At 41.8% G+C, this 24,651-nt stretch overlaps 1 protein-coding gene across 1 annotated transcript in view; it reads left to right on the forward strand.

Annotated features, from left to right (window-relative positions):
• The first annotated feature begins 4,752 nt into the window (after positions 1-4,752).
• jarid2b (jumonji and AT-rich interaction domain containing 2b) overlaps positions 4,753-24,651 on the forward strand; it is a 145,851-nt gene continuing 125,952 nt past the window's right edge. The window contains exon 1 of the mRNA XM_042506788.2: positions 4,753-5,312. Coding sequence (XP_042362722.2) covers positions 5,268-5,312 — 45 coding nt within the window. The 5' untranslated portion in view covers positions 4,753-5,267. The remainder of the gene's footprint in view (positions 5,313-24,651) is intronic.

A 24,651-nucleotide genomic window follows, 5' to 3' on the forward strand; every position in this document is an offset into this window, starting at 1 on the left:
TAGAAAGAAATATCGCTCCATGTTTCAAAGGGTTAAAGGGCTCTCTGAGCAAGATGAATTTGATTTTGTCCAAACAGAAAAAAACAGATCTTTTTTGCCCCACCTTGTTTAACAAATCTACACAAGGGGAAATTAGGCTAAACCCTACAACCCTTCTGCCTGTACATGGCGTGGGCTAAATGTGAACCGCGAGGGTTACTGCTGTGAAATTCAGGCGTCCCTCCACAGCTTGTCTCATTGATTCATGTGGGCCTAAATGTCAGCACCAGCAGGGCAGAGGACCCCGGTAAACCCCCTGAGAGTGCAGGGTGATGGGGGCTAAAGGCAGCCTGTTCCACAGCCTCATCTCAAAATAGCCTGCTTGACTCTGACGCTGTCTAAGGACAAGACATCATCGATCAGGCGGATAAAACAATATTATGTCCACGGATTAAGAGTTTTCTCATAGAAACTTTCTGTAGATTTACCTGAAAATAAAGGATTAGGAATCATTTCACTACAAAGTAAACGTGATCAGCATTTATTTAAATCATTTATCCACGCTGTATAATTTCTGGATTCCTATAATCCTTCAATATTTCTTTCCTATTCTGTTTATGTATTAAATACAGCATGACTTAATGGGGGGTCACATAAATTTCATGTCATCTGCGAGCCTTGCTTAGAATTATTGACCCGTCAGGTATTGATTTGGTGTCTTTGTTCATGCATTCAGTGGTAAGTTCAGTGCTTTGATCATTTGGTGCGTTATGCTAAATCTACATCAAACACAGAAGAGGAATCGATAGCTCTTCCTCGTTACATGAATGATAATGAAATCAGCATGATTGCACAGATGCTGGTGATTGATTGTAGTCCAGCTTTGAGGGGTTCGGGGAATCAGCTTGTAATGTTTCTTGATTATACCTGTGCAGCAGTTTGCTCCCAGCATGCAACAACATGCATGGCTGGAAAACTTGCTGGAAAACTTGCCTATAATTGTGAATGTGAGTTTGAATGTATACATTAGTGTTGGGGGTACCCTCAATCAGAACTACTTCTTTCAACTTGAGAAAAAGTGTTTATACTTTCTTTGAATGACATGAGCCGAACAAGAGAGAGACGTTCAAACCATGGCTCTTTTCTCACCTCCATCGCTGACCAATCAGGGTGTGAAGTGGGTGTGAATGTCAGATTGTCAAAAAGTCAAAAAGTTCATACAAGTCATTCAGAGGGGAACACGGATTTATGAACCAAACTTAAAGGCAGTCCAGTCAGTGGTTGTTGTGACATTTCAATGAAAATCTGAAATTTGAAAGTCATGGTGGTGCTACAGAAAAAGTCATGCAATTACCAAAGTCTGTAAGATTCATTTTCTGCTAAATTTGTACCAATCCATCAAACAGATGTTGAGATATTTCAGAATAAGTTTAAACTTTGACCTGCTCAGGGGTCTTGAGGAAAAATCAAGGGATTAAAAAATTCAAGTAATTAGGATTAATCTTTTAAGTGCCATGTAGATCTGTACCAAACTCTACTTACATTTTACTAAAAACAAAGAAGTCAACCACTTGGCAGCATTAGATGACAAAAAATACACCAAATTAAGTAGGACTCATTATGTAGAGTCTTCAACTTTCCATACAAAATTTCATAGCAATCCATGTAACGGTTGTAGAGTCCTGTGGCATTCAGGAAGACTCATCCTCTAAGGCCTACAAATGAAATGAAATTTTAAAGCAATCCAGCGAATAGCTGTTAAAATATTTCAGTCTGGAACAAGCCTCAACCTCTGCGGGCTGAAAAATGAAGCCAACATAGAAATGCCTAAAACTGCAGCTCCTCGAATGGCCACCTGAGGCTGGCTCCAAAAGAGAGGCAATCCCCATAGACCCCCATGTTAAAATGTCTAACTTAATGTCTAACAGCAAAGAAAAAAGCATTTTTACAGCAAGGTACAAACACAGCTTTGGTCTCTATAGCTAATTTCAACATTCTTGACATCTGTATGGGGAATTAAATTGTATATAATTCATCCATTTACATTTTAAAAAGTCTAAAGTTACGCATTATTAAGGCCATGGCCACTTTGAGTTAGAGGTGGTTCCATCCGTTGACAAGGCGCTAACACAGCAACAATGCTGGTTAGATAATGTTACCATGTCGTAACCTCAGATTCAGAGTAAAGGCATAGCTGTAGTTGTAGCGGTTGGGATTTCAGTGCGTTTTCTGTTCATGAAAGTTAATTGGAACGTTTTGGTTGCCTAAAAGACTATTGTTCGGCGTTTGGTTGTTTTTTTTTAAAAAAAAAACCAAAAACATAAAGGAGTTGGAGGCTCTTTTTCTTGGAAGTATATTTTGTTTTAGTGTGTTTAGTCATGCTTTTCACTAATGAAAATCACATTAGCATTATCACAACCACAGACTACAAAATGCACCATGGTAGCTTACCATCTTGCATTAGAGTTAGCTCCACCCTCTTGTCCAAATATGGTCAATACTGGCTCCAAAATTCCAAGATGGCAATGGCCAAAATGCCAAATTCTAGGCCTCTGAAAATGAGCCCACAAACCAGTGACTGATGTTATAGTGGCTACATCCACTTATATCTACAGTTGATTGTACCTAACTGTGTGTCTTTGTAAAAACTACACTCACACACACACACACACACACACACACACACACACACTACTCTTAACTACCTCCAGGGTTCATACAGAACAACCGTCCCACTCAGTATATTAGAATAATGACACAGCGAGCCCACTTCTAGTGAGGGGGATGAGGACACCCAGCCAGCTCAACAACAGTCATCGTAGAGTGGATCACACAAAAGTTTGAATATTACCTGAACAGTCCAGATACACACACATTTTTCTCAAAGATTTTTGGTGTAAGCTTTTATGGACCCGAGAAAGAGTAGCTGTTCCCTTGGTAACAACTAATGGGGATCCACATAAACAATATAATATGTGCAAATTGCAGTGCAGCCACTTTATGAACCCATGTAGAAATAAACAAGGCCAACAATATGTTCTCATTATCATTGTTTTCTTGTTGGACATCAGGTGTGAAAACAGTTTATCAGTTCAACTTATCAGAGTGGAAAGGTGTGTGACTGAGCTGGGGGTCAACACGAAAAATGCAGACTTAATTTGATTACTAAGGATTTTACCACAAGCACTGGAAACAAAAAAGTTTTAAAAGTTACTTTTTTGAAAATTGACCTCATGCTCTCTGCTGTTTACTATTGCATCTACAGTTGAGGTTTCCATTCTGAATTATAACAAATCCCCCCAAACTTAAAGCACTGCACTTTACAAAATGCAGGTCTTTGCTTAAATGTTTAACCACGGTCAGGTTGTGGGGGTTGTGTGGAGAGTGGGGGATGGGGGCAGACATTTACATACAAATTTGGGAACCACTACTTTGTCCCCCAGCCTCTTCTTCTTTTAGCTTGATTTTTTTTTGCTCAACAAAAGTAAAACTACCACATATATCATTAAATCAGGGTACCTGATTTAATGATATATGTAATGATATATATTTCGCTGTGTTCAGACATCTGTCACAAGCTATTAATCCCTTGAAAACTGCACAGATTGGTTTGATTTCTTTAAAAGAGATGGGGGAAAAGGCAATGACCAACTTGACAAGCAATGTACCAGAAATTGCAAGAAACTAGTAAAGGGTGACAAGAAAATGACCTGAAAAATAGTTTTAAAAAGGGAGAAGAATTATTAGGAAAAAAAAGAAAAAACTAGGGGAAAATTTCCAAAAAATCTATATTTATAGTCTATAATTATATATTTAAAACTATGTTACAAAAAATTGTACATTTATTATTATTTTTTTAATTTACTTTTTAGGTTATTTTGTTTTTTTTTTAAAATTTTGCTTATTTTTAGGTACAATAGAACTTATTTTCTTGTAACTCTTTACCAGCTTCTAGCTTATTTTTGTTAGTGGTCGACAGATTATCGGCCCGGCCAATTATTGGGGCCGATATTTGGCATTTATCTGATTATCCGTATTGGCATTTTATTGTAATGATCGCCAATCCAATTAATTAATTAAAAGTGCAAAAAAGTGTCAGCATGGGAGGAACTTTTACTTTGTAAAACGTCAGGGAGCTATTTTATTTATTGATTTTTAATTTCAATTTTCACTTGACTTTATAAAAAAAAGTTGCGGGGGAACTTGCTGTATATGATGTTGAGCATTTCAGTTTTGATTTAACATTTGCTAAAGGCATTTTTTTTTTTGTGTCGGAGTTTGTTATATTCCAACTAATGAGTATTGACGAAAAGATTTTTAATTTTATTGTAAATGCATATCGGTTCCAAATATTGGTGAACGGTCTCATTAACCACTAATAATCGGTATCAGCCCTGTAAAAACAATATCGGTTGACCCCTTATTTCTGGGCCTTGTGTTGTTAAGTTGCTCATTACCTTCTTCCCATGTTTTTCAAAAGAAATCAATTCAATTTGCCCAAGTCTCACAGAGCTAAATACTAAAGAAACACCAAACCTCAAAACTAATATTAGGCTACAGGAGTTAAAACGCACTATATATTGTGAGATCGCAATAAAGTGTCAGTTTCAATCACCAAAAACACAGTATAAGTCCATAAGATAATGTGGTACGGTGATATGTGTTTGTGTTTAGTGCTTGGGGCTGTCTCACAGGGATTTTGAAGTTGCCGCTGAATGGTGAAGGATGTGATAGGCTGAGAGGCCGAGGCTGGGGAAGAAAGGAGCTGCTCTCAGTCAGTAGAGCAGTGCCGCTGGAGAGCTCTCTCGTCGACCGCAGGCTCCAGCTCAAAAAAGGACGTGACACCTAACGTTTTATTTTTAATTTTTTTATTTATTAGTCTCTCGTCGTGCCGTCGCCTCAAACAAGATGTAACTTGTTGACATCACCTCAAGCATATTCATGTATTTGAAAAGAGCCGGGAGTGAGTGCGCAGAGACGAGACGCCGAGCTGTTTTGGCGAATGGAACTTATTGTTGTGCATTTGTTTTGACTATGTTATCCCCAAGTGAGTTTGGGTCCAGTCCGTCTCTGTCCGTCGTCGACCCTTGAATTTTTTGTGGGATTTATATCCGAATAGTTTAAGGGGAAACACCGAAGGAGGATTCTGCAAAGCCAGCAAGCTTTTCCTACAGAGCCGGGGATTTAAATCGTCGTTTGGTGGTGCTCCGGGAGAGGCGAGAGTCAAAGAAAGAAATTCATGTGGCCATTCTCTCTATAGCCAAACATTTTATTTTTGGGATTGCATAATGAGCAAGGAAAGACCCAAGAGGAATATCATTCAAAAGAAATATGTAAGTAAAGACACATCTTTTTTTTATTTTGCCGTAATTGCTCACAAATGAAATCGCTCTATTCAAGTTGCTCGATGATAATGCATAAACTTTCATCACGGGCTTGTGAAGGTTACCATCAGGCTGCTTGTGCACTATTTGGGTCAAATATCCTGTAAAAGGTTGTGATGTAGCTCAACGTGTTAACATTTCCATGCTTTTTATTTAAAGAGACAGTAATGTTTATTCAATGTCTGTGTTGCAGCGTTTCTTCGACATCAGACATGTTTTAGGCTATTTGAACATCGGGTGCTTTCGCTTCGCCTCGCTCATTTTGACTCGTTTTAACGCTTGTTTTAGGGATGCGTGGTGTGCCTCGGCTGTGTGATGAAGCTATAAAAGGGTTGAAATTAAAGGACTTGGCAAAGTGTTTTCAGAAAAAAAGGCTTTTGTTCGCGCCCCATTTCTTCCTATTCAGAGCCGTGAAGACAAGCCTGTCGGCCATGGCTCAGCTATTTCGGCTTCCATTTCGTCCCATGCTGAGCATTTTATCAACGCTTTCAAACTGCAGCTATTAAGAGAATACACATAAAACCACGCTGAAGCTGAGGAGTTGGCGTTGAAGATAGCGTTGCGTGCTGCGTGTTTTAGCAGCAAGGGAACCGACATGTTTCGCTGTGGCTCTTTAATTTTTCTCCATAAAGAGTGAGGGAGAGCAGCAGGGAAAAGGGGGTCATGCAATTCAGCATATTCGCTCAATTTCGACCACTCGAAACGGCGTGAGGACACTCTTGGGTTTGTTGTTCTGCGATTGTCTCTGCTATTGGCCCCTGCTATACGCGATAAGTCCGTCAGGGTCTCAGAAATTCTGCAGGTTTCCGTGTGACCTCTGTGAACAGATATTGCAGCAGCCCGCTGAGGAATAACTCCATTTTTTTGTAACACTACCGGAGATTAGCCTCCAAGCGTCCCCAGGCACCGAATTCACATTAAAGCGCACATCACATGGTCGACAGTGTTTCTGAACGATGCAATCTTTTAAAGAGGCTGTGTTCAGTCGCATTGCAGGGGCTCATGTATGAAGCAAGAAGCGACCATTTTCTTTTTGCAAGTGGTGAATTTATGGGGAAGGGGTGTGCGAAATAGAAGGCCAGGCTTGGTTTGGTCCCTTGTGAATGAAAGAGACTTTAAATCGTGTAAAGTGTGAATGGCTCAGCATATCACTAAGTTTATCGTTTTTTCTTTCATGCAGAAGCCTGCACTTCTCTGTCTCTTTCTCACTGTGTCTGTGGCTTTTAAAGTTTGTTGCACTTCTTTGATGCATTTCCAAAATTGTTGCTGTGACCTAGTGGGCACATTGTTGCCTTTTAATTGCACAAGGCATAACATGCCTGCTAATGTTCTGGAGCTGAAGTAAGCAACTGCTCCCCCACCCTCGTCCCCATCCAAACAACACGTGGAGTGTCTTTAAAAAAAGTGTGTTTCCTCCTGCAGACACGTTGTTGCTGATTTAACGTTCAAACACAACAATTTGTGTCTTATTGTGAGCTGAGAGAAAATATTGCAAAAGGCCAAACTGAGCAACAGGTTTGTGGGAGAAGGTGAACAAAAAACAGAGTTTGATGCATTCTTGCTTGGATCGTAGTCTAACAGGGTTTCTTTTTCTGATTTATCTCAACCAGTACGGATAATTAAATACTTTTCATGCATAATCAATTCAACCATAGTTTGAATATTTCTGCTAATGTGGTCTGAGGCATTTTTTTCAAGGGTCCATATGCTTTCTGCCTTACAATAACTACACATTAATGCTCAGAGTGTGAACAAATTTAAATGGAATCCACTAAAATCCACTTCAGTCCACCGCTTTTGGCATGGTCTCTGTGGTCCAGCCCACTGTTGTCTTATCCCCTCTCTACAAAATGATGTCATTCTAACACATCTGTGTGTCTTATTATGAGCAGCATACATTTGCTACATTTCAGCACATCATCGCCAGTAAGATATGTGCTGAAATTTTGAGCATCAACATGTATGTGTTGGAAAGGAACTCAAATTTGAGGCATCCCAGAGAAGACAGATGTTTGAAATGACTGAAAAAGTAAACGTAACATGGCACATTGCAGCTGTTCTGTGTAGCATTTATACTTTATGTGTTCTGCGGTGGCTATTAACATCCCATAGCATCCTTTGTCATAGTCAAAGTTGACTTTTGACTATTTAACCTTCTACAGTGACTTTTCCCTCCCAGTGACTAAATAGCTAAATTTACATTAACTTGGTCATATTTTAATTTCCATTTCTTAAAATATGGGTTTATAATTGCAAAGTTTTTTATTTAGTGAATATGTTCTTAGTCTCCCTCTGAATTAAGGAAACAGGATGTGCCATACATCATTTCTATGGCACATGACTAGCTGAAACAAAAATCCCCACTTACAATAGAACCAGACTGCGATGGCTGATTGTGTCACACTCTCTAAATTTGGATTGTTTTTTTAAAAAAATAATAATTTGGTCTATTCATAAGAGCATCAGGGGAAATGTGCCAGGATGCATGTTCCTGCCCTGTGTGTGTGCGCTCGTGTGTGTGTGTGTGTGTGTGTGTGCGCGTGTGCGTGCGCATGTGTGTCACATCTGTCATGTGTTTTCAGCAGCTGCAGTTGATGCATAAAGTCTGGCCCAAGCCAAATAAGGCCCACAAATGTGCATTTCTACAACAACCTGGAGGAGTCCAGATCCCCGAGCCTCCCTTCAGGCTTTGAGACAGGACTCCTGGCCCCTACTGATCCCCCTCCCCCTTCTCCTACCCCTCCTTAATTAGCGTAAGACAATTATACATGCTTGGCTTAACCATTTCCCCTGAAACATGAGTGTGAGTTGTTACCCCTCCACCCCCACCCTCTGCACCCAACAAACACCCATTATCTACGAATGATATTAAAATTCATCAGTCATAAAATGATTGAAAAAAGGGGGATGAGTCCTTAATAAAAGCAAACAAGGCAATTACCATTTTCCACTACAATTTATAGCTGCCAATGTGAACAGAACCAAAAAGAAAAACCATACTGTCCTGTCAGTTTTTTTTCCCCCAGAGTTGCTTCGTCACCAATGTGACACTGCAGAGAGAAGCGAGCACGCTTACTCTCAGTTCTCCCATTTAAAGCTATTTTTAAAAATGCGTTTTCTTAGGTTTATTTTTGTATTTGTTTGTGCCTTTCAAGCCAGTGGTTGAGAGTATGTGCTGTGTAATGACTGAGGTAGCAAGCGCTAATGTGCGGCAGTGTTGTTCTTTCTAACGAAACATGACACACACAGTGCGAGTGTGTGTGTGTGTGTGTGTGTGTGTGTGTGTGTGTGTTTATATGAATGCGTGTAAGCGAGAATAGTAGGAGAGCACGGCAGAGTGCAGCTCAGTGCAGCCAGGGCCATTTTGTGCAGAGTCGGCTCTTCCTGTAGGCCCCAGCTGGGGCTAGGCCTCTGATTCAAAGGTTGTGTGTGTGTGTGTGTGTGTGTGTGTGTGTGTGTGTGTGTGTGTGTGTGTGTGTGCGCGAGTGCGTGTTTGTGTGCATGCATAGTGTGTGTGGGACAAGCACAGCTGCTGCAGGGGCCTTTACAAATGTAAAGAGGCTGTCAGTGTTTGTTTCATCAGGCGCACAACTGATGAGGGCCAAGTTGGAAATCCATTGCACTGTGAGTGTGTGCGTTGAACATGCACAAAAAGAGGAAACAAAAATAGAGAGCGGGGGCAGAGTGGGGAGTGCAAAGGCACAGACTCTCCCCCTCCTCTCCTCCTTTTCCTCTCTTTATCTCCCTCTCTCCCCGTCTCTCTGTCTCTGTCTCGCTCGCTCGTTCTTGGGCTGTCCAAATGAAATGTGGGCCTCATGTCGGACCATGAAGAGAGGGTCACAGGGTTGTTTTTTCACCGTGCCTGAGCCTCAATGCGCTTCATTTAACCTTATGTTTCAATGCAAATTCTTCTTTCATAAGCTCCCTTCTCCTCACGTGTGCAACATGGCAGGGTTCACTTTGCAACCTCCTGTCACTATGGCTACCAGGGCAAAACCAAAGTGTACTGTGGCAAAAGCAGCGTTTTACTGCCTGTTTATTTGACTATGCTCACTATGGTTACGTTCCACGTGGCACCTGTGAAAGGCACTACGGTGAAAGATAAAAGTGCTTTCCATATGTTCATTTTGTCAGCATGGTTCCAGAGAAGACAGTTTTTCAATGAATGTATGCAGAACGTAAAGTGACGAGTGATTCAAGTGTAAAATCAGCAGGATGTGGAACGGATAGCAAAGGCAACAGAGAAGAATACATTTTAATTTGAAAGTTACATCCCCCTGCTTTATTGTTTTTTTACTCACCAGTGGGGGGAAATCAAAGCAGGGCTACTTTGATTATGTTGCCAAACTGTATCAGCATGGTAGAAAAGTAACTGCCAAGAATATAAAAAGTCCTTATGAAGATTGCCAGCAATTCACACACAATGGAACATAACTGAAACAAACCAGGAGTTCGTATGTCACTCACCCCTTTGCAAATACAGCACAAAACAAACAACACATAATTGTCTCATTTCGATTTGTATCTTAGTGACAATTACATGTATGCTGCACTGAAACCTGTTAGGTAATTGGACACTGCCAGGCCTCGGTTCACATGCCCCTCAACAGTTTAGTGTTAAAGTAGTGAGGAAGCAGTCCTTCCCACGCTGCGGGCCCAGCCTCACATCCCTTTGGCCTCATCCCTCCTCTCGCAGGGCCTGCCGACTCGACAAGCGCTGCCAGAAAAAATTCTGGGAGTGAAGTTGGCCAGCCCGGCCTCGTTTAATTCAGCCTTATTTATTTATGTATTTATTAAGTTTGTGCTGAAATGAGGAGCCCTTTTTTTTTCCCCCTAGATAAAGTCTGCCAACGGAGAGTTTACTGCATCATTACAGGCTCTCTGTGAGCTGCCGGCTTCAATTTGGACGCACGATGGATATTCAGCGGCCAAATGCATCACCACTCAGCTCTGTTCTCTGACACAAATACAGACTCTTTCCCTTCACTTTCTCCATCCTTCTCTTCTTCTCTTGCGTCAGTTTTTCTACGGCGTTATGTCACAAACACGGCAGAAACTCCTGTTATGCAATATGACCTTTTCTCTTATCAGCTGTTGGCATTGAGAGCGATCTTCGGCTCTGCTGGCACAGGCGCACACTCACACACACAGGCAAAGGTCTTTAGGTGTACTCCTGCAGTCAGTAGGTGAGATAAACCGGTTTTAAGGCCGACCTTAAAACCAAGGTGTCTTGTGGATATCAGCAGCGTCGGCCATTTACAGGAGTAATCACACAAAACTGGGCGTGACTGTCTTTGTGTTTCTGTCGTGTGCAGTGTGCACATAGGTCTGTCTAGGTGTGTTTTTACAGAAATACTCCAATAGTTGGTCACAAGGCATTGTTGCACACAGTGCAGTTGTGGACAGCCAATGCAAGCGGGGGCGTGTGTGTATGTGTGTGTCACGTACACCACGTGCGTTCCCTCCGTGCGCGTCTTCATTCTGCCGAGTGATTTATATCCTCCTGCTCCTGTGGGTTTGGATGGAGATGGGGGGGAGTGAGACAGCTGGTCAGGCCCTGAGAGGCTCTGTGTGTGTGTGTTTATGTGAACACACATGCTCACTCATGCGATTGTGTGCGTGTGTGTGTGCGTGTACGTGTGTGAATGAGTGAGTGGTTGCCACAGCTTATCCGTTCAGGATCCCTATGAAGCTGAATCAACACTTTAGCTTTGTCTTTGGTTTGGCCTTGCAGGCTTTGTGGGGTCCATGAAGGACATTTAGAAATAGTAGAATGAAAAGAAAACAATTGACCGAGTACTTTAATGCACAATATCTGTCTGCAAGCATTGTAATGTTTTATTTATTTATTTTTTTAAATACTCAAAATAGTCATACAAAACTTCAGGTTCCTTTTGCTCAACCCAGTAGCCAGAGTAAATGTCAGAAATGTAAGTTTTTGCAAACCAGGGACATGTTACATTTTTTACATTTCTTATGTTGTGCATATGTTGAAACTTTGTTTCTTTAAATTTCAATTTTCAGTGTTACATTGTAAGCTGGAAATGCCCCGAACTCTTGTTAAAAATACCCGCCGCTGTTGCAACAAACATGACTAAAAAGTCCTAGAATCTTGTTCCTAAATATTCATGTTTTTTTTTTTTTTTTTTTAGCTACAAACAAGGTTGAAAATGTCATATTCTCTCTCTCTATGCTATGGATGCACCTGAAAATGTCCCAAATTCTTGTTAAGAAACGTGTGACTTGGTTGAAACAAACATGGTTGAAAATGTAACAAACTCTCGTGAAGAAACGCCTAATTTTGTCGCTACAAATACATCTGGAAATGGTACAAACTTTTGTTCAAGTTTACCATGTCAATGTGCACATTGCTGGAAATGTCCTGACCAGTCGTCAAAAAATACCAATTTTTGTCTCTACAAACATGGCTGAAAGTGTCCGGAATGTTTTTAAGAAGATATCTGCTTTTGACAATACAAATATGGTTAAAAATGTCCCAAATCCTCTTTAAAATACCATTTTTGCTACTACAGACATTGCTGTAAATGTCCTGACCACTCATTAAAAAATACCTGCATTTGTTGCTACAATCACAGCTGAAAATGTCCCAAACTCATTAAAAATTACCTGTTTTTTGTCACTACAGACATTGCTGGAAATCTCCTGACCACCAGTTTTTGTCATTACACGGCTGAAAATGTCCCAAACTCATCTAATAGAGACTTGCTTTTGTCAGTAGAAACAGCTTGAAATGACCCAAACTCTTGCTGAAAACATCCGCTTTTGTTGGTCTTTACCACTGGTTTGCTACCATCTGCTGCTTGGCATCTGTCTCACTGAGCTTACACACCATCCACTGTCTTCGTCCTCACCCTGATGGGAAAACATACAACTGTAACATGTCTATGCTTTGTAGAAATGTATAATGCCATTATTTTATCCTGGCGACTGGGTTGCTTCTTCAAATTTCAGCTTAGCCTTGGGCTTTCCTTTGAGCTCCATAAAGCTGAAATAGGAGGCATTAGGTTACTTTTCATCTGTTTTTGAATCACCGGGCTATTGTAGCTTAGCCTGGTGTTAGCTTTTAATGACTATTATGTACGTCTCTCAGACAACCTCTTGACCGATCTCTGCTCTCCCTCTCCCCGCTCTTCATCTCAGCTACATCAGTTTAATAAACACTCCTTACATTTTCATCCTGTGGTCAATCCCATCTGATCCCCTATTGTGACACCGTCGTCTTTACACATCCAGTGAATTAAGCCTCGAGGGATGAAGCAACAGAGCAGAGGCTCAGCCAGTATCGATCCTCCATTACTCCCTCTCTTTCTGCCCGGAATACCAGTTTCACTATCAAACATATGCCAGTACAACTCATAAAATGTCTTGCCTGTGACGCTAAGATTGGTTTATCCTGATGCTTCCTGCTGTCGGGCTTCTTAAGAAAACGCTTTATGCTGACTTATCATATTTTCTGTGACGATCGCTGGTTGCACAGTCTCATCAGATTCCAGTCCGTTTTACCATGCCGTTTTACCATTCATAACTGTTCTTGTTGTGTGTTACAGTGTCTCGAGCTCCCTACCAAGTGCAGTAATCTATGAATCATTCTTTTTATGATAGAGCAGTTTGTTTCTTCCTGCCAACAAGCCACCGGCCACTCTATTCAGGTCCTCTTTGGCAGTGCTCTGGCTTGGCCGACAAATCGCGCTCTCATTTAATCTCTCATGAGGGGTATTTTCCTGTGATAACTTTTTTTAATATTTGACTATCATTATCCCCTCTTTTTCACGACGGTCATTTGTGGCTCTCCAGCACGCATGGCTAGTTGTGGTGCGGCAACCTCCCTTCTATGAGAGAGCTCTCGAACGCAACCCTTTTCACTGAGCATTTGGCCCCCTTGCGAGGGAGGCCTTAATTCAGGATGGCACTCCCCCCTCCTCCTCCTCCATCCCCCCCAACCAGAGGAGTAATAAGCTGGCGGAGCAAAGTGGCTGGGTGACCACTGTTGCTGCCTAATCTCTACTTTTCAGCTGAGAGATAAAAACAAAAAAGTAGACGAGGTGTAGGGGATTTTAGACAAAGTTTATTGATTCAAGGCAGAAAAGTAGTTGTTGTGGTTTTTCTCTGATTTAGGGGAAAATGCCTATTTTCAGAAAAAGTGTTAACTGCATGTGGCCCTCGCTCGTCCCAATTTTGCCTGCCAAACTGTATTTTGGAGGACGGACAGGAGCATGCTTTAATGCTGGAAGGGTCCATGTGTCGGTGTTGCCGCTGAGTTGTCGGATGAGCTGGTTACCGTGTTGAGAAAACATGAGGAATGAGGAGGTGTAGCAGTGGTGGGTGGCTGAGGGCTGTAAGAGGGAGAATAAACGATTTATTTGATTCGCAGGTCAATATATACACATTCTGTTTGCGTATATCCTACACCCCCTTCCTCCAGCCGCCCTGAGAAACGCATTACTCCCCCCGCCACCCCATCTTGTCTTGTAATAGAATACTGAGTGGATTTTTTTTTTTCCGCTGTTCACTCTATCTCTCTCACCTCCTCGCTCTCAACTCATTCGCTCTATTACTCAGCGCAGCTACAAAGAGAGGAAAGAGGCGTTGGGAGCTTTCTGTGGGATAGCGCTGCCGGAGAGAGGACGGAAGAAGCGGGGGTATTTGCTCCTCGCTTAGCTGCGAAATCACCTCACAGTAGCAGAGGAGGAGCCACGGTCGGCCGGATCTGTCCTCCTCGTCTCTGCACTCGCTTTTAATTTTTCCGTGTGTTTGTGTGTGATAATCATTTGCTTGAAAGATCAGTCTGCTTAGCGACATGATTAGGTTGTTGGCGGTTTCGCAGCTCTTCTTCTTCTCGGTCTCCCACTTAGTCGGCATGTCGCATTCTTCCATCCGTTTTGTTTTGATTTTCTCTGCCAAGGGAAACTTTGGAATCCTCTCTCCAGTTTGATCTTACACAGCTGTGTGAATTAACCCCCTCCAACACCATCCTGCCACACACACACACACACACACACACACACACACTCTCTCTCTCTCACACACACACACACACACCCCCACACAATACTAACATACATACACACGCATAATCTGGCCCTCTGGGATTGTCATTTTGCACTCTGCAAATCTTGTCCTTGCTGTAATGCCTTTTGCAAAAATTTAATTTGAGGAGCTGCTGGACATGTTTTTAATATTTAACATCTATTTTTTGCTTTTAAACATTATTTATTGATAGTAATTTGTTTATATTTGCTTTCAGTTAAAATGTTTATTCATGCTAATCCTGTTATGTGAAGCAGGTTGAGGGGTATCCTTGGGGTAGTTCTGATTCCTATAAATGAAAAACAGAATGAATTGACAAGATTCAGCACAGCAATATTGATTTTTTTTTTTTGTCTTTTTTTTACCTATTGATTTTTTTTAGGTGCTTTTTAAAGTTTCTCCATAGAGAGAATCAGAGTGTGAGTCAAAGGTATTGTTCCCCCCGTTTTTAACCTCTGCTCAATAGATGAGGGCTTTTATAATTCTCCTGGCTGCGTGATTTCCTCCAGGCCTCACAGCAGGGAGCTAGAGTGCATGGTACACTGAGGGAAGGGCGCCAGAGTCTAGGCTGAATGTCTGGCCGGCCTCCCCTGGCCCTGGATCAAACATCACAAGGCCGGGAGAGGGGGGGTTGTTGGGAGAGGGAGAGGGAGAGAGGGCCAGCCCCTGGAAATCACAACCTGTGATCGTCAAGGAGAAGAAATCCAAGAGGATAGAAATAATCAAATTAAGCAGCATCTCAAGTGGAATATTCACAGTGACGGCAAGGCCCGTCTACCAATCTGTTGACATAACTCGATGCAGAACGCAGCACATGCACACCACAAAGGCTGACGCAAGCCTTCCTTGTTTTTAGGTGTAATTGTTTGAGAATGAGGATAGGAAGTGAGGTAACCACTGGTTGATTCCGAGTGTGGCTGCCGTAGATGCTTGCTCACTTTCACACATTTGAAATGAGTAATGCAGGTGTTGGTTAGCACAGAAAATCGAAACAAACTCTGGTTAAACATAATTTGTAAGCCAACTAGTGGGAAGTTACCATGGTGACTAGTGAGTATACCCCCCTCAGCAGCTTTACTCTCTTCTCTGTGTGTGTGTGTGTGTTGAGGGGTTGGCATATGTGACTGGGGGGGGAACTATACCTCCCACTCCCAGGTTTCTATAGAAACTGACATGCTGACAAGGTTTCTGAGCAAGTCAAGCATCTCTCCTTTCTTGTTTCGTGAGGGCGTGGAACTAGATGAAGAGTGAAGTTAGGTTGCTTTTGGAGCATCTGGTTCCTGGCTGCGTTCTGGGGAAGTTGCTAGATCTGTCTTGCAATCATGTGAGTCAGAGAAATTAAGCGAGAAACAGTGAAACTGAGAAAATGAAGTCGAGAAGGGAAATTTTACAAGTGTTTTTTTTCTACAGAAATCCACAAATTTAAGACTTAAATGTCTTGCCTCTGAGCACATAGTAAAGTTGATAAGATAGTGAGAGAAATAAACAGGGTTACCAAAGTCACAAAAACCTGGAAAAGTCATAGAATTTCATGAACACATTTTCCAGATCTGGAAAGGTCATGGCATTAGTAAAATTAAAATGCTATTGTGTTTTATGAATGTTACAGTAAATCTTTTTTTATAATGTTCATGTAATGTAACACAACCGCAAATATATTTTATGTTGCTGTCAATGTAACACTGCTGTGCGTGACTTTTTTGCCATCATGTGCGTTTGTTCATTTTCTCTCATCGTTCCCTTTCTCCCTTTATGTATGCCAACTAGCTAAAGTTGTTTGAATAGAGTTTGGATCTGATATGAAAAATGCCGGGCAAGTAGGGCAAGAAAAAAAACTTGGTGGTCCTTGAAAAGATATGGAGAGGTGTTGAAATTTTGTCCATGAAAATGTGTCGGAACCCTGAATAAAGGAAGCACCCGTTATTTTGATTACAATTTGTAAAGCTCTTTCAGCAACCCTCCTCCTAGAAATAAAATCTGAGTGTTACTAAATGCTGTCTTAATTACATTCATATCGCATTATTATTGTTGCCAAATTCAGAGACAACGTTTCTTTCATATAAGGAAATGCAACATTCATGGCCCATGTGGGACTCGGACAGAGGTGGCTGGGGGCGTACAAAGTATGGGACTTTGGCACCAGAACTTTGAATTTGTGTCCAGACTCCAGTCTGCGTTTTACTCTGGTGCATTTTGGCTAATACTGTTACTTGTTTAGTGATCTGAATTTCTTGTATTACCCAGTGCTTATGACGTCTGTTTAGTATTTTGCAGTAGTCATAAGGAACTGGTAAGCGCTCACTTGTTAAGACGTTGGGCCATTTCCTGACAGTAGATCAGTTAGTTTGCCATCACAGACAGTCATTTTTATTCTGAACAAACACCCCCGCCATTCAGTCACTGAAATCAAGAGTGGAATTTCATATTACTCATACCAGTCAGTCATATCTGAGAGTTGTTTTTAATTCTAGTTTTAGTTCCTGTCGCGCTCCTTAGGTGGAGAAGTGATACATAAATTCATTATATTTCTTATTCATGCACAGGTTACAATAAATCACAACAATAAGCACCACCATATATGAAAGAAGCGAGCTGTAGTAGGTATAGATGTAATTATGCCAGTGTTGCAGTTTCCATCATTATGATTGATCTCAGCAATGTGCTTCTTGATGTTTTAATGTCTGTAATGCATAAGCTGTGTTTACAACAGCAGCTGTGACTTGCATCTTTATGTGGCACAGGGTTATGAGTCAGAACGTCTTGTGGATGTCACAAAAACATTTTCTCACTTAGCAGAATCTAGCTGTGTACACAGCGTCCTTCGACTAAAGAAATAGTTCCAATCAAAACTGTCTACAGCATGTCTGAAGATTATTCAGAGTAACAGGGACACTGCTTCTGTAAACACACATTACATTTGATTTTTTTGATTAAAACTGTCAGTGCTTTGAGTAATACAAAAAAGTTTTTATTTATCTCCTTTTATTGGGGTGGCAGCAGAAAACTTAGACAAAAATCTTACAGTTGCAGCATATTTAAGAAAGGTTTTTTGTGTAAATTTTTGTTTTGGGTGATTTTACTGTACAAGTACATGAGCTAAACCTTCAACCAGTAAATGTAAATGCCTGCATCAAAGCAATAAACCATGTTGGTTATCTGTAGACTTCAAATCAGCCATCTCAGCCGTCAGATCTTTCCGGGAAGGCCACAACCAGGGTGGGCTGCATGTCTCATGATGAACTAGAGCTTTGACTCAGAATTTTATTGTTTTGCATGATAAATCACTGATACGTAATTCAGAGCAACTCTGACACAGTCGTGTTGTCATGATACTGGAATTTCTAACATTGACTCAATACCTTGATAAATACAGATATTTGTGGTAATATTGACATTGAAATAGTACAATTTGAAAGTATTAGAAAATAAATTTAGCAAGGATATAACATCAGCTTTTCTTGGTTAGTTTCTTGGAATGAATGATGGTAGATAACCTGTATACAACTTTGCAGTTGTATACAGGTTTTTTTAAGGCTATAGACTTTTTTCCCATTGCCAATAGACTTGAGCTGTGTACATGGCTCTGCTGCAAGTTAGTATACCTTTCTGTTTTTTTCTTCTGGTGTGTCACATTCAATGTCATGGCCAGCAGGGAAATGGGCTAGTAAACAGCAGAAAGGAGCATGGAGTCCAGTGAAAATGGCAAAGTGGTTACTTTTTTTTTTATATCTTTCCTACTCAGTCTCTCTTTTAAACTCGATAGACTCAAATTTGTAACAGTGTTTGAGCGCTGCCTGGGTGGAGATGGGTGGTATTTTGTGTTGGTGTGTCATTGCATCTCTCTGGTAAAGGGGCTAAAATGAGCATGTTCACCCAGTTGTTGCGTTTCCATCACAGCTGATCGTAGCCGGAGCTGATAAATACTCGTGACTGCTGCAGAATCATTTGATTTGGGTGTGAATGCCGATTGTAAACTTTCCCATTAAATTAAAAAGCTAGATGTAAGAGGGTGTTTACTGGGGTTTAAGTGCCATGGAAAAGAAGCTTAAGCGAGAGAGCAAAGACATGCAGATGCTACCAGTGCATATGAAACTGTTTAAAATATTCAGAATCAGAAAGCATCGATAAATTGATATTTTTGACAACACTACAACATGCAGTGTTAGTGTGAAAAACTTGATATCTCATTCAATCTATTTGGTTTGTTACACTAATGATATCATTAATGGATTCATTTAAAAGACTGAGTGAGTCAGAAATTATCCATTAATGAAGTTTTCCAATTCGTAGATGACCACTTGATAGCAGAGTGACTTAATAACAAACCCACAACAGCTGAATGTAAGTGTGCTGACAGAACATCTCCCCCGATCATGGCGGAACTAGATCTGTTCCACCCATGCAGCATGAGCTGGTTGACATTTTTTGACCCACCTCCTTCCTCTCTGTGCTTGAACCTAAACTTAAATATATTTCACTTCCTATCCAGACTCCCTTTGAGGTCGATTATCAGTGATAGAGTCTGCAATACTCTCTCTCTCTCTCTCTCTGTCTCTCTCTCTCATATGCATCACCTTCATTCTTCATCCCCACTGTACCAACGCCATTATTCACCTCTTTCTCACACTCTTTTGCTTTCCACTCCACCTCCATCTACACTGCCTGCTCCATTGCTTTTGCACACAATCTTTCCTTTACCTTGTCTCACTCTTCTTATACTCCCTCTTTACTTGCCGTCTCTCACCTTCTGTCTTTCTCCGTCCCCTGTATTGTGCCTGTCTCCTCAGCCCCCCTTTCTCGGGGCCCCCTTTAGGCCTCAGAGACTTTGCCTTTGTGTGCGATAGTGGAGTGAGTGGGGCAAGGGGTGGGGTGAGGTACGAGGGTTTTTGTCCCAAGCTGTGAGGTGAAAATCATTTCTTAATTGCCTCTTGTCTTTTTTTGTGCCAGTGGTTGTGCCAGGGAATGGACTCCTGGGCCTGCACTACAACTCCCCAAGCAGAGGAACTCCCTTGCCTAAGCCCTGGCTTTGTTTCATAACGTTCTCTGGCTACAGTGTAATCTGCAGTCATACAGCAACACGAGCGCACACACACACACACACACACACACACACACACACACACGTGCACTCACACACACAAACACACACACAAACAGAGGCTTTAAAAAGGCTTAAGATGTTGGACACAGCAGAATACAGAGAAAATAGGCTTTGGATGTAGCACTATGAGGTCTAGGTGAGTTGTAAATGAACAGTTGTACTGCATTGTAAATTGAGTGTACTTCAGTGTGCAGTGCTGTGCGTGTTGGATGTTGGTTTCAGTGTTCTGGGATCCTGCCTAACATTTGTTAACAGTTTCAGCTGCTTTTAATCTCACACGTTTGCATTGTATGAAACAGTTTGTGTATATATCGTTCAACAGCAGCTTGGCTCTCACTGCAGATTCTTGCAGCTGTCTGAGCTCTAGTTTCTTGGGGCCTATTTTGTAAGATAAGAATGGTCTTATCATTTATGGCTTCCCTAAGTGATTTCTTTTTTTTCTGTTTGAACAATCTGGTTTTAAATCTTTTTTTTTGCGTCTGTTAAACATGGGATGTGGTAATGTAAAGCTAGAGTCAAATGTAGATGTATCTCTGGCCAAAGCTCTTTTTGTAAATTGAACCTGAAAAGACACTCTTTGCTTTAGCTGATAGATCTGTCTTTTACCATTCTCATACTTGAGATGAGAATATGAATTGTGTTGTTTGACCCATATTTATAGATCACGTCACTGTTAAATTTTTGGTTGCTGCACTTCAGAGACTGATCTGTCGAGTATGCACAAGTCAGGAATTCACTTAAAGGTCCAGTGTATAATATTAAGGGGGGGTTTTAGTGGCATCTAGCTGTGAGGATTCAACCAGCCGAAACTTCTCTCAGTTAGAATTCTGTCAGTATTCTTTGTTCAGGATGTTTTAAGCGGAAGCTGAATTATATGCAGAGGTCTCTTCCTCTGTAAAACAAACAGACCTGGTGATTTAAAGCAGTAAAAATACTGAATAAAGCAGTTTCATGTTAAAAATTAATGTTTTTCTAATGCTGTTTTGCTTGTCAGAGACAGGGCGCTAACCCAGCACCTGCTAACGTGTGCTCACCGTTTTTTGCCTGATAACTTCAGATCCAGATGTTCAGGAGGTTTTAACTGTTAGCCGAATGATCTGCAAAGGTGTCTGTCTTTCCATAACAAATGGACACAGTAATTAAAACCAGTAAAAACACCAAATAGAGCAGTTTCATATTAAAAGTCTGTGTTTTTCCAATACTGTTGGCTCATCGTGGAGGGGCTGCTATGGTGGCTGATGCAAAAAAGCAAAAGGCCCTTTATAGAGCCTGTGTTTTGTTTGTCTATTCTGGGCTTCTGTAGAAACATGGCGGTGCAAAATGACAATCTTATTGGGTGAATAGCCGCTTCCTCAGTAAATACAAACATTCTATTCAAAAAAAGCACACATATTATAAAGCCCTACACACTGGACCTTTAAATGTAAGCCTAACATCTCTAACATTGAACATCTGCGTTGGCCATGGAGACAGGTTGAACCTGCGTCACAGTGATGGTCTGAAAGGGGCACTTGTGTGACCGAGGTCAGGCCCGCGTTCCTGCCTTTCCTGTCAACTGTCAGAGGAGGGCTGTGGTGGCTTCCATTAACCACCACACTAACTGGTAATCTTATCTCCCTGACAATCTGCATTAGACTCAGCCTGCCACTGGTTAACCCCTCAGAGGCCACAGCGCAGGCATAGTTTTTCTTAGGTCCCTAGTGGTGCAACACTGTATGTTGAGAGGAAGCGTTTTGAGGGTTTGAACCTTGGCTCGTTGAAAAAACCCAAACAGAGTTTGAGTGACGGGTCATACTCTGCACTGGATCAGTCTGTCATAGCTGCTTGGACACAGAAGGCGCTTATCTCTCTCTTGCCTCCTTCTGTCAACTCATAAAGAGGATGTATGAATTTCAGAGCAGGCTAGTTGCTGCCGGTTGCGCAGACACACAGCCCCCCGATGATCTCCAGAAAATCCGTCTCCCACTCTCCCTCCCTCAGCCTGTCTCACTCCCACTCCCCTTTAATTTTACTCGGCCGCAATATCCTACCAGACCCTGATTGTTGTTTTCTGAGAGCTGGAGCCGTGTTGTTGTAACATAATCATTTAGTCTCCCTCCCGTGGTTCTGGCAAGCTGCACACTGAAATCTATCCACTGCTCATTTTTATGGGGAGCGAATTTGTTGCAGCTACTGCGACTGCTGCTGGCTCACTTTTTTTTTTCTTTTTTTTTTTTACGCCGTATTTACTAGTGTAGATGGATAACTCGCCTGTGAAACATTTGAGAGATGACACATGTTATATACACATTTAATATACCCCAGAGGTCATGCTTGTGAATTTGATTAGCGTGGCTGAAATACTGTATGATGGCAGGGATATCGAGCGACTTGGCCCTATATTGAATTTTTAATCTCAGTGTCGACTCCGGCTTACATGACATGCCATTTCTCCTGATCAGTGTTGTCGGAACTGGAGCAAGAGAATAGTTTGGTGCCTCGTTGCGTCGAATTAGTAAAACGTGACAAGTCAAGAGCTTGTTGTTAACACAGAACCCTCGTTGTGGTATCATTACTGGAAAATACAAGGGGTTGCTGAAGTGATTACTGTAGCTTTTTTTTTTTTTTCTTTTTCTTGGGTCAGACTTGTTGACCCTGAATGAATGTCAGTTTAGCCTCATGACATATCATCTTGAGTGGAGCGAGTGGCCAAGGTGGTATCAGGGGAAATGAAGCTGCTTCTGTACTCGGCATCCCGTCGCCCCGTTGCCTCTATTTTTTTTGTCTTTGTCATGTTTCTCTGTGCACGCTCACCACATGTCATGAGAATTATACCACGACACATAACTTATCTGTCAATCAGTCTTCCACACATACACACTCACACACACAGCTCTAAATCTTTCATTTACTCGTCCTGTTATTGCATCTGTAGCAAACGCTAAACCCCATTGATTCCTCCCTTCACCTGTCGCAGGCAGGGGCACCGAATGCGTGGAAAACCCTGATCGATTCAGGGGGCCCGGAGCCACACAGGGGCCCTGTAACATGACAGGGATTAGATATGTATTGTTTTAAGCTCAGAGTGAGCTGTTGACACGAGGGCCCTGGATTCCTAGTGTGCCTGTGGTTGCAAGATCATAAGAATGTTTAAAATCCTTTTTTTTCTCTAGCCCCTGCTGCTTTAAAGAGAAATACATTTTTTTCCATGCACAAATTTTAATGTCTTTTAGCTTTTTATTCCATCTTCCTGCTTTGTAAATTAGCAATGTCTGCTTGTGTCTAAATTGCAGATCTCCCAGCTAGCGCAGTTTATCGTCCTTTCCCCTCGTTAGTGAAAAGCTCGCCGTAAAAAATTATCTTTTTCCTCGCCACTGCAAGAACACCAAACGATCTTGCAGGGGAATTGGATAAGTCCCTTGTAAATGCATCTAGTGCTCGACATCGAGTTTGCATATGATTTCCATAAACGAGGGTGTTGATGTATGAATAACTTGTCAAACGGATTGATTTATGAAGGCAGCTGTCACTCAGTGGCGGAGTCTATTCTGAGCGCGCCCAACCTGACCCATCAGTGGCTGACTGAGCGGCTGATTGAATGACTGGCTGACTGATAACCGACGCAAGGTTATCGAGTTCTATCCATCTCTGCTGCTTTTTTTTCCCCACTTATCTCGCTCCAGCTTTTTCTGTTTTTTTTGTCTCGTGAGAGGAGAGAAAAAAGTTGCTCCCACACTTTCCTTATTGGGAGGAAAGATGTTCTGCATGGCGAGGAAGTGAATGGATATCCATTGACAGGCTGCAATGCCTTTTTCCTTCCATTTCTCTTTGTCCCTTTTTCCTACTCCCTCTCCTTTCGTATCTTTCATGCTGGGTAGGTGTTATCAATGCAGCTATTGTCAGTGCTGAAAGAGCAGGGGGGCTCATGAGACCCCCTGACAATGGGCACATGCTTCCCCCTCTGTGGGCTTCCTGCATTGTGTGTGTGTGTGTGTGTGTGTGTGTGTGTGTGTGTGTGTGTGTGTGTAATGGTTGGAGGTCTGCGATAATGCCTTTGTGTGTCTGGGAAGCACCTATTTTCCTCTCTCATATTCACCTGTTTAAGCTTCAGGTGCTCTTGTGCAAATGGTTAAAATCAGCCAGCTATGAGTGCATGACCATGACAAACCGTAATGCCATTGGGAAAAGTAAACCACAGCTGCACGATAATGTTACACTTTATTGACTCGGACAGAGTTCATAAATATATCAAGTTCTATCTGGGAACCACCTGAAACTCTGGATTAACTGTTTCGGATGCACCCAAATATTTGATTTTTGAGCATGAAACTGCACCAGGTTATATATCTGAAGTTGTAATCTTAGGCAACTTTTGAACTGCAAGACTTAAAGAAAAGATAAGTGCGGTGATGAGAGATGTGAATAGCAGAACTTTTGTCCTCAAGTTAGCCAAAGTATGCCAGGGATTCAGTCTGTATTTATAGAGTGTAATCTAAGAGTTTCTTATCATGACTGAATGGCAGTTGACTTTGGGCTGAACTATGTGTTGAAAAACCATTTACGACACCAGAATTAGAATTTCCAGGTGTTAGTATAACCTGCAAACACACAACAAGTGGCCCCGACAGAGGCCAGAGACAAGGTTGTTCATGCTTGAAGCGCTTTGTGCTTGATATCATTCGGGAGATAAAGAGGAGGCTTTCGCAGAGCTGCAGCCCTCTATCAGTTTTCAACAAATATTTTCTATTTCTGAAAGGAATCGCTCTAAGGAAGGCAGCAGAGAAAGTGTGTCAAGGTCGTTTTTGGTCAAAAGCAGTCTAAATGGAGATGTGGCATGCCGTCCACAGCTGCGATGAAAAAGGGATCTCTTGCTGTCATGTGAGGATCACAGGACAGAATTAAAGATGTGATCTTACAAAATGCCAAAATTGATGGCAATCTTGGCTGGAAGTTTAAAAAGTGTGTGATCGTAATAACACACTCTTAAGGCATCTTCCTGCTTCTCATTTTAACTCTTGTTCTTTTATTCTCACGCGCACAAACAAGACAAGATGGCTGCTTGAGGCTGGCTGTTAACACCTCTAGTCTACAGAAGGGGGCCTCTTTTTGTTGCCGTCTCCTCACCACAGGAAAGATTCGAGGAGGGGTGGTGGGGGGTGA

The sequence above is a fragment of the Plectropomus leopardus genome, chromosome 17, assembly GCF_026936395.1.
Source record: "Plectropomus leopardus strain MGB_pleo_1.0 chromosome 17, ASM2693639v1, whole genome shotgun sequence".
NCBI classification, from domain to species: domain Eukaryota; kingdom Metazoa; phylum Chordata; class Actinopteri; order Perciformes; family Serranidae; genus Plectropomus; species Plectropomus leopardus.